An 11,313-nucleotide genomic window follows, 5' to 3' on the forward strand; every position below is an offset into this window, starting at 1 on the left:
ATGCTTTATATTTTATAGATCTGACAAACATGTTTCTGTTCTATCTGGCATATCAGAAGCTAATGCCAAACTATATGACAACTAAACTAACTAAGAAGGGGAAAAACAAAGCCCAAAAGAAAGTTGTTTTTTATTGGGTAACACGCGTTTCGGTTCTTATGTGGACAATCCACATGAAGAGCTGCGAGCTGGCGCGACAAATATACGAATTGCGAAAGCCAAAAGACAAATTCAAATTGCAATTCGCCAAATTTGCGAAAAATTCAATTACCAGTCGAGTTTTGTTTTTGTTTTTTTGTTTACGGATAACTGGCGATTGGCCTTATAAGCATGCGATTGCGATTGGCGATTGGGGATTGGGGTCTGGTGCATCCTATGCACAATTTGGATTTTTAATTAAATTCACTTTCAAAAATACCGCTAATCATTTAAAGAGTCGAAAATTTGAATTTGCGGGGCCGGAGAAAGAGTCGAACAAAGCGAAATACATGCAAATCAATAATAATATGCGCAAATTTGCATATTTTTAGTTTGAATCTCTCAATGGGGGGGCGTGGCACACGCAACCATTGATCGCCGCGATCAATCAATGTTTATATACTTACATACTATTCACCCATTCATTCACTCATTCAGCTGATCGATCTGGCCAAATTTACGCAACCCCAGCGAAAATATCAAAATATCAAAAGACGAATAGTTACCACCCAATTCCAAGACCCCGGGGCGCATTGCTTTGCTACAATTTCCAATCAAAAGTTGCACAAATACCCAAAAGAAGAAATAACCAAGCTATCAAACTGTTATTAGTCGCCCCATCAATACCACTAATTAGCCAAAATTTCAGACGGGCAAATGTCTGTGTGTGTGTGTGTGTGTGTGTTAATATCACGTAGCGTATTGAAACAAATCTGCGAATTATGCAAGAGCTAAGACAAGTCCAACAAAATCGACTTCTGAATCAATCAATCTTGTTATTTATGCAGAACATTTCCGGTTTTACGGGAAACAATTGAAAATGGATAAAAAAACATATTTACATATATATATTCCAGATCAGCATCGTCCACAGTGCTTATCATATTTGCCTCGATTTTATTTTCAAAAGATCGATAAATATCGTTTTTAAATCCTTATTTTTTCCAAGCATGAACATTAAGACATAAATTTGTAAATGTTTATGTACGTGAAACGTGTTCTTCTTCTTCTTTTTCGATTTTAGTTTCAACATATCGATAAATATCGATATATGCCATATGCAGAACGTGTTTAACATGTTCTGTTCGATGCCATTTTTAATAATCGAAAAATATCGATTTTAAGACTTTGGTTTATTATATCCTACGACGAGCGTGCTTCGTGTTTCGATTTCATTTTGAAAATATCGATAAATATCGATTTTGAGTGATTGCTTTTTGAGTTTAACTCTAAAATTATAGGAGCTGCAGCAGATGAAGATGAGATAATTTCAATTTTTTGATACCTCCCCCCAATTGCCTTTAAAATGGGAAAACTCATTATTCTCAAAGGTAGAGCTTTTGACATTAAAACCCTAAACAATTTTATAAAGATTGGATAAAGGCAGCTAGAATGCTCTTAAAGACAGCTGAACGCTAGGTCAGGGTATCTCCGGGTCGAGCACGCCCAACTGAATTCATTTTTGCCTAACCGAACCGAAAGGCGAGTCTGTATTTTGCTGTTAGGGCATTTAGAATTCGTTGCGTTCACAATTAAGCATATATAGCTTTCCTTTGCCGTCCGTATTAAGTTTTGCTTGTTTTTAATGCGCCAAAGTGGCGAGCTGTGAGTTAAGTAAAGTGGGTAAAGCTAAAGCTTAATTAAGACCACGTCGTCGTCGTCGTCGTCGCCGTTGTCGAATCGTTGAATTGCCCGAGAGGTTACATAAATGGCAAATAGCGAAAAATAAAACCAGAAAAGAGTATAAAAACCGAAACCGAAACGCGATTGCATATGCGATTGTTTTTCTTTTATTTTCTTTAATTTAATTTTGTTTCTCTTGGCTAAGTCGCACAAAAAAAAAAGGTTTTCAATAAAATTGTACGAATTGTGTATTTGGCGAGAAAGTTGCGCTTAAGATTCAGAAGTCTTAATCGCTTAAAGAAACCCTGGGACTTCTGTGGCATAAGAAAGAGGTATAAAATATAAGAACCAAGTCACAAGACATCATATTGAAATAAAATATACTACAGGCGTATTAGAGACAGATGTATTAACGTATGCGTTCGAAGGGAGAAGGCAAGAAAATATAATGAGGCATGTTTAATATTTGGGATAAGCTAAAAAGGCATAAAATATAGAGAATGGGACATAAAGTCAAGCAAAGTCCTTTAAGCTAAAAGGCACGATGGCAAACGGCAAAAAGGTATAAAGTATAATATAGATAAGCTTTAAAAAAATTGCAAAATAGATTATCTATACGTTAGGTATAAAATCTTAGGCATAAAAGTCGAGATAGATAATGTATGAATTAGGCATACGACGGCAGAGATTATCAAATTAATAGAGCTTAATCTAATCTAATATGATCAAGTAATAATTAAACTTGATTATAAGGTACGGTTAGCCGAAGAGGCGCCATCATGGTGTTCACTGTGGTCGTCATGCCCAATGCCCACGAATTGGATTCTGCGACAACAGCAAGGTCAGCGGCATGATTGAATTCGCATGCTTCGTGCCGCTTGCAACAGCTTATGCAACGGCAATGGCTACGGCAATGGCAACGGCAATTTGATAAATAGATAAGCGATAAGTTTTATGGTTGGAATAGCCTTCGGTTAATTCGGGATTTGCCATTGCCCGGCCAGACAACATTTGGCCGCAGCCAGACCAGACCAGACCAGACCAGTTGCGGTTGCATTAATCTTCGCCTGCCACAAAGCTGTTGCAGCTCATGAAGTTCACAGTTCAATTGAGCTTACCGCTAATTAGCTGCGGTAAGTGTTTGCCGGCCGAGGGGGGGCGGGGAGCACGCTGAGATGAGCTTAGGTGCTGGCAGGTATATCCCAGGTGTGACCATTGGCCATTGTTGTTGCCGCTGGCAATGCGATTAAGATGGGCGCCCAGCAGCAATGCATATATATATATATACGTTTTTATACCCTGCAGTCAGAAGGGCATGCTAATTGGCTGCACTTACTCCCTCATATTGTATATATAGTTGTTGCCTGTGCTTCTTCTCATAACTTCATGCCTTCGATAAATATCGCTTTATGAAACTTGTTTCTTCAAGTATAGTGTCTAAGTGTCTAGGGCATCTTCAAGTCGTGCACACCCGACTCGCGCTGTCTTGTATTATAGTTGTTGCTTTTGCAGAGGCTTTTAAGTAACCGACCGCCGCGAGTCACTTTTATGTTTTATTTATTGATTTTATTTGTATAATTTGTTGTTGTTGTTGCTGCTGCCCCTGCTGCTGCTGCTTCTGCTGCCCCTGCCCCTGCTGCTTCTGCTGCTGCTGCTGCTGCTGCTGCTATTGTGGTTTTGTGTCCCATAATTATGTCAGCTGCAGTTCCATAGTCATAAATTTGCGCAGCTCGTTTCAGTGTACATTCATTCATTTCCACCGGCAAAGCGAGGGCAGCGGGGGCTGCGGCTGCAACATCATGCTGCTTGTTGCATGTGGCAAGCAGCAGCAGCAGCAGCAGCGGGGAGCAGCGGGAAGCAGCAGCGACTTGTGACAATCCATTAAGAGCAAATATGCATTTGGAATGCAGATTTAATGGGAAATGCACATATTGAAATTTATGATACCAGTTGTGTACGCTGTGTGTGTGTGTGTGTGTGTGTGTGTGTGTGTGTGTATGTTGTTTTTTTCTTATATCTTAATCAGATTCCTGAACGTGCACTTCATTTGTAACGTTCGGTTTTAATGCCGGCATGTTCCGGTTTTCACTTTCAGCAAGAATTCTATTCGCCTTGTTTCGCTCGTTCGCTCAATTCATTCATTTATTCACGTTTTCGCTGCCGTCTGCTAAATATGCTTTCAATTATCGTCATTTGTTATTTATTTTAATATCGTTTTTCTTATCAATTTCGGTCGTTAATATAAGTTATAAGCGAATAATGGATTGGAACACTCGCTAACCAGCGATTATTATTTTGTTCTAAGAGGTCTTCCATACATTTCTGCTTTATCCGAATACAATTTCGATTTTTACCTATTTCCTGCAAATATATAACGGGAATGCTGGAATAGAATGCTCATGACTTGTCACTTTGGTCTTTTTGTCCTGGCTTCCAATACTGCTTATACTTCTGTATGATATTCGATATGTACTGATTCCTTAGTTGCTCGCAATTGGAATGTTGGAATGAAACACATGTTCATATTTTTGGCTGAAAAATAAGAAGTTTTTCTTTAATGAAAAGTTTGTTTCAATTCAACTGTTTTCCCAGAAAAAAAACCCAAACAATGGCACGCTGAAAAGAAACCATTCGCTACATTCTTAAATCATAATTATTTTAAATTAAATCTTAAATAAAGTAAGACTTCTTTGAGTTCTTTATATATGCGTTAACGCTTTGCACTATAACCTACAAAAAGATTTGCTGAGGCAACGCGGAAATGAAACACTAACTAGCTAGAATATATATTGCTTAGAATTGTAAAAAAAAATTTTAACAACATTTTATCTTAACTATCTTTGCAGAAATTACACAGATATAACGAGTGAAAGCTATAATAAAGAGCAGGGAGAAAGGGAGAGAGAGGAGGGTAGAAAAAGAGAGAGAGAGAGAGCTAGTAACTGTACTCTCTCCACTAAACGAACGATACAATGCAAGGCTCTCTGGTGTTAGCCGAACCCTAAGCGAAGAGCGTGTGAAATCCATGCACGATAACTAGTTAAATTTAATAGCTTCCCCCTCCTCAAGCCATTACGATTAACGCCACAGAGCAGCGATAAATTTCGAATAGAACGAGTTTACAATCAAGCGATAAACTTAAACGACAGATCTTTGGGCGCCATGGCAATGCTCGAGGCGCGGCCTTATAGGCCATTCAAGTCCAGTGAAGAGTATCTGGAGGCCATGAAGGAGGATCTCGCTGAATGGCTAAGCACACTCTATCCGGAGCTGAGCATCAATGCAGAGAACTTTATGGATCGTCTGGATACGGGCGTTGCGCTCTGCAAGGTAAGTTTTAAATTTAACAAGCGCTTTAACATGCACTTTAACTTTTATATGAGCCTCGAATGCTCTTAGTTTCAATTCACAATTGCAATTGTTGGGCAACAAGAATATTAACTAAATTAATAGAGTTGCCATCATTCTGAATAATTTTGACATTTACCTGAGATTTTGACTGAACAAAAGCCAAAAAGCCATTGCATATTGAATTGCTTGCCAGCTAACATGAAATTTAACAGACAGATGAGAAAACTAGCATGCGAGCATTTGATTAGCCCCCCTCTCCATAGGGTGTACGCGAGTGGTAAGCAATCTTTTTATGGGCGGCAGCTGTTTTGACTGTTCGACTGACGCATAAATAAAGCCAAATGTGAAAAAAGCTCTGGCACACATTTCAGGCAGATGATGCAGAGTTTGGTTTTGGACTGCAGCTCCCAGGTCCCAGTCTGGGCTCGTAAAACTAAATTCACACATGCCTCTGATTAGTGGGCGCAGCAGCTGCAACTGCATTTGCATCTGCATCTGCGACTATTGATGTTTGTTTGGTTAGGTGCTAAAGGCACTGACGCTGCACGGATGCATTTTGGCTGCTGCTTTTATGACCAGCCAGTCAGTCAGTCAGTCAATCAGCTAGGTGTTAAAAACGCTTGTGAGTCACAGACTTACAGGTGAATTTGGGCAGTAGCTTTTCTGAGCAGGCGGTAACTCAATCAGTCACTTAGCCAGTTAGTCGGGAAGTACGTCAGTCAATCAATCAGTCAATCAGTAAGGTGTTTAAGGCGCTACTGTTTCACGGACTCTCGGATGTATTTAAGCTACTTCCTTTCTGTCCAGACAGTCTGTCATTTAGTAAATCAGTCAGTCAATCAATCGGTCAGTCAATAAGTCAGGCAATAAGTCAGCCAGTATGGCAATCAATCAATCAGTCAATCTATTAGGTGTTAAAGGCGCTGATGAAGTACGGACGTTTCGGACGTTTGCCTTCTGTTAATCAGTCAATCAGTCAGTGAGTCAGCCAGTCAATCAGTTAAAGGCGCTGGTTATTCATGCATTTGTGCTGCTCCTTTTCTGGCCAGGCATTCGGCCAGGCAGCAAGTCAGTCAATCAGTCAATCAGTCAGTCAGTGGGCCGCTTTTAAAGGCTGTATTTATGGCATGATGCATGCATGCACCAGTGCACTACCGCGGCACGCTATCTACAGCCCATCCGGCTTTCAGCTCATTGTGGAGCATGTCTTGGTAGTGAGAGGAGAAGGAGCTCGGGTGGGATTAGTTGGCCCAGTGTTACATCCTGACAACCCCGACCAAAACACTTTCGTCATGCATTTGTCTTAGCCTCTGGTGGGCAGGTCAAAGCTCCTTACTAGCCCACACACCATTAGCTCCCAGCTGCAACTGGAACTTGAATGGGGTTACCTCCGTTCGTTGTGCCTGAATGTGGCACGGCCAAAGGCCCATCCACCTGGATATGCTTGCCGCTTGCCACAAATGCAAATGTGTTTTGTAAGCGCTTAAAATGTTGCACTCTCCGTTTCCAGCCTGTGAAGTGGCCATAGCCAAGTTTCTGTTACAGTTGCTCCACTTCGGCTTGTTTTAGAGGCTGGCCATTCAACCTCATCCTTAGCAGAAGCAACTGTATTTGCTTTTCCATTACCAAACCATTAACGAGCATCCACTACTTGAAATAATAAAAGCCGTCCTTTGAAGTCTTAAACTTTGACAGAGCTGAATGAACTAAACAGTTACCCTCAAATTTATCCTCAGGATAACTTCTACAGTGAGTCATCATTTATTTAGGCCAACAATACGTTCACTTAGTTGACTTGAAAATTAAAAATAAAGACGACATAAAGATGCCTTTAAGAATTATAAGATAGTTTGTCAAATTATATGACATGGATTAAGATAAATCTCGATTATAATGCTTAAAACTTTGTTTGTTTTCTCTCAAATATAAAATGATAACAGTTGCTGCTTAAGTTCATGTTAAATGTCTACTTGTAAATATACGATATTGATGGGTTTCAATTTTAATATTTGATCTATTAAATGCCTAAGATCCAATGTCCAAATCAAAAAAAAAAAAATGCCTAGAAAATGATAAAAAAAAAATTCTGCTGGTAAAGTTCATGTTAAATAACTGCCAGCACATTTAGCTCTGTTAGGCTTTGTCTAAGCTGCAGAGTGTCAAACAAAAAATGTATATTTTTTGTATAACTTTTTCTTACAAATATAAGTATATATGGCTTTGCATTTGATTCTCTGTAATGTCGGCCTGAGAATTATCTAACTATGCCAGATTTTAGAGATTGGTTTAATTTGTAGAAATTGCTGTATATTTTAAACAATTGTTGTGCAATTCCTTGGTAATGGGGGGAAGCACTTCAGATCTGGCTTGGCCTGCCCTCTCCCACTCTCTCTCTCTCTCTCTCCTCCCATTTTCTGTCTGCCTCTCTTGCCTATATCTTCTTGACTGCAGCAAATTCCATTATGCCACTTTTAATTACCGATGCGTTGCCGTTGCCTGTTTTGGTTTTGGTTTCGGTTTCGGTTACGTGGCGCATGCCATAAACCTCTGCCCATTGCGACTGTGTGTGTGTGTGCCTGTGTGTGTGTGTGTGCGGTTTGTGCCATTGCCATGCTTGTTGTGATTATGGGCGCTGAGTGGCGCTGCCCGCGGCTACTGGCGCCAGCGTCTGTGCAGCACCGACAACGTCACGCTGGAGGCCAATAGCCAAGACCTCAACGCGTAGACAATTTGTCTTGACTGGGTTGTCGTCGTTGTTGCTGTTGTTGTTGTTGTTGCTGTTGTTGCTGTTGTTCTTGTTATTGTTGCTGTTGCCTGTCGGACCAACTGAATGCAGCACAAAGCTGCGCTAAGGCTAAATATTCCTGCGGCAGAGCGACTCGTATCGGGAACGTTGCATCTTGTGGGCTCTCCCGCTGTGTGCGACTGTTGCGGCTGTTGCATTGTTGCCGGCTATTCCTGTAGGTAACAAGTGAGTGTGCTCTAGTCATGTGTGATCGACCGGCAGATACCCTGTAAGCAGCACGCACATCTGAGTATCCTCTGCTTGTCCGGCCCCACCATAAGAACGATTCTTCTAGTTCGAAATTCAACACATGTTTATCGTGTGTTGGATTTGTCGATTCTTATCGATTAAACGCTATTTATCGATAAAGGCACCATTTTGGGATATAACGGTAATTTGATAGCAAAGCTGTTTAATAGAAGCTTTATAGTAAAATTTCGTTGTGTTGTATTCACTATCCGATAATATTACATCGATATCTATCGGATAGCTATTAATCGATTTGTTTGGCGCGTTGCATTTAACTTGTGAAAAGAAAACAAATAGAATATTAATATCTATCGATTTAGGTGTAATTTTAAAGTTTTTATCAATTGTTGAGTATAAAAAAAATTGTTTAATGGTACAAAATATGGCGTCTGAAGCAATAATAAGCTTTGGGATACGCCCCAATAACCTTGTTTTAAACCCGATATTTATCGATAGATCAAAATATAACTTGTTTGTTCAGCGTATGATACATATATGTATATCCATTTTTAGGCACAGGGTATCAACACACACACACACAGAAGCACACACAGCTAGAACTCTACAAATATTTTCACCTAGAGCCTGGTCAGAAATGTGCTTGTTTTTTTTTTTTTGGTTCTGCTCCCCTTTTTGTTGCTTTTTGGGATTATATCAGCTGCATATGGTGATGGATATGCGCGAAGCATATAATCATAAAGTCGCTTTGATCTTCGGACGGGTCTGTCTTTAAATACACAAAATGAACTAAACTGAACTGAACTGAACTGAACTGAACTGCATGGCATAACTATATATTTATTTATCCAGTCAGAGGCGTAGCATTTCGATTTTGCATCCCGGGCGGGGTTGGCCGGAGTGTGGGACTGCTGCCGGAAATGTCATAAGCATAAATTTAATTTTTGATAATTGTGTGTGTCGCGAAGCGTTAATGGAACTTTAATTGAAACTCACGAAGCGGCGTGGCAGTTGCAGCAGCAGCAGCAGCAGCAGCAGCAACAGACGCAGATACATTTGTATCTTTGTATCTTATGGATGCGCGCTTTAGTTGAATGAAAAAAAAAATAAGGCAACGGGCATGTCTTCATCGCAAACAACCAAGGCGTGCGCGTGTGTATTAATTATGCTCCTATATATGTATATATAAACATATATTTATGCATTATATATATATATATTTATTTATCTGTATCTGCCACTCTTCGGGTGTTCTGTACATTGCCAATTAGCGTACTCAGGTCGTTAGCGGCAATCATTAGCGAATTGTCTAACGATCCACGTGCAAAAGATACATAGATACATTTGTATCTGGCTAATTAATGACCAGATATTATTATGTGCCACAGCTGTGCTGCAATTAACGCACTAACTAACTACACAAACTCGCAGATACAAATCTATCTAGCCACAAAGATCACAGCGATTATCATCCACGGTGCTGAGAAATTCCTCAAAATGCGGAAGATTAAATACGCTCGCAGACCTTTTTCAACTATAATTATTATGTCATACAGCAAGCAAAACTTCATAAGTTTTGTTCTTAAGATATACATCTAATAATATACTGCTAAATATACTAATAATAATATGCTCAGCTTAGCCCGGGTCAAGTTTTTTCCTACAAATTTTAAACATTACTTTTGCGCTCAATTTCCGTTACCATCGAATATTTGCATAGAAATTTCAGAATTAGATATTTTTACCCAATAGGACTGGATTTTGCGAAACGAAATGACAAAGTCTTTGAAAATAGTTTTAAATCCGATCGCATGGTAAATAAAACGGTTTCTTTAAAGCGTTTTCCGCTTATATTTCACACTTGCTGGTGGAACCTTCAAAATCAAATTCCATGTTATTTTGAATATATATTTAAAAACCTACGGGTAAATTCGGCAACTGCCACCCGCTCCGTGCTCGCACAGAAAGGATGGATTCGGCTTTAAATGAGTTTTTACAAAGATGAGTTTAAAGTCAATCGGAGTAGGAAAAACTAGCACACGAGCAATCCATCAATTTTCCACACTTGCAGGTGAAATTTCCAGAAATCCTGTGTTAACCGGCACCTAGTTAACAAAAGGTGAACCTACTGCAAGAGCTTGAGCCTTTCACTCAACAATTAGTCAAATCGAACTGCAAGTGTATCTTAAGTTCGTTTTGGCAGAATATGTATTTATTTTTTCTTTAGTGTTTTTTTTTTTTTTTTAAGTGCCATAGTTTATCTTCCATTTAATTGTTTATTTTTGTTTTGGGGCCTGCTGTCAACGATTTCTCGAGTCAACTAATTGAATTTGATAAAGCCGACGAGTGCTTTTAATTGGCCAAACACTCGCACTGCCAATTATCGCCGATAGGAGCCTATGCACCCGCCCCTGCCCCAGCCCCAGCCCCATACCTGTCCCAACCTCTTTTCGATCGGTACGTACTGAATGCATTGCTTACCCAGCTCCAATTTGCCTAAAAAAGCTACTGCCCGGGGCTCAATTAAATGGTCGTTGTGATTATGGCAAGTGCCCCGCCAGAAACGAATACGCACACAAATCTATAGTATGGGGAAGCAGGGAAAATGTATTCAAGAAAAATCAAGAAATTGTCTTCCAATTATGCTTAAGTGTGTCCAAATCTTTTAATGAATTGCCATTGAAGAAAAAAAAAAACAACGGTATTTTCCACGAATTGCCGTTGTGCGTGAGCGATAGTCGCCGCTTATCGATAACGTTCAATCAGCCTTATGGCTGACGTTTTACAACACTGCACAATATATTTAGTTCATGTTTGGCCAAGACACAGTGCAAGATTTGTATAATAAACCAAAAAATTGCCGCTGTAACATAAATAAAAATAAAAACAAATAGCATTTCGACATTGATATTAACTGAGAATTCTTCTTTATCAGTCGCAGCTGGTTCGTGACTCGCTGGGCCCCAAAACACTTCGTGAGCCCATTCAATTTTATAGTCAAACTTGGGTCGTTGCCTCCTCAATTGAGGCCCGCTGCCGCCTGCTCATTTATTGGCTACCTCCATGCATACCAAGTGGCAAAAAGTTATTGGGAAATTTTGCAGATACATACATAAATGCCGCTGAGCGTCGACACGGACGTGGCACAA

At 39.8% G+C, this 11,313-nt stretch overlaps 1 protein-coding gene across 3 annotated transcripts in view; it reads left to right on the top strand.

The window, feature by feature from the left end:
- pigs (pickled eggs) overlaps positions 1–11,313 on the top strand; it is a 94,401-nt gene that overhangs the window by 57,115 nt on the left and 25,973 nt on the right. For all 3 annotated transcript variants that reach the window (XM_070208205.1, XM_015170202.3, XM_002057204.4), the window contains exon 4: positions 4,668–5,151. In XM_070208205.1, the coding sequence (XP_070064306.1) occupies positions 4,984–5,151 (168 nt within the window). In that variant the 5' untranslated portion in view covers positions 4,668–4,983. The remainder of the gene's footprint in view (positions 1–4,667; positions 5,152–11,313) is intronic.

This window comes from Drosophila virilis, chromosome X (assembly GCF_030788295.1).
Source record: "Drosophila virilis strain 15010-1051.87 chromosome X, Dvir_AGI_RSII-ME, whole genome shotgun sequence".
Taxonomy (NCBI): Eukaryota; Metazoa; Arthropoda; class Insecta; order Diptera; family Drosophilidae; genus Drosophila; species Drosophila virilis.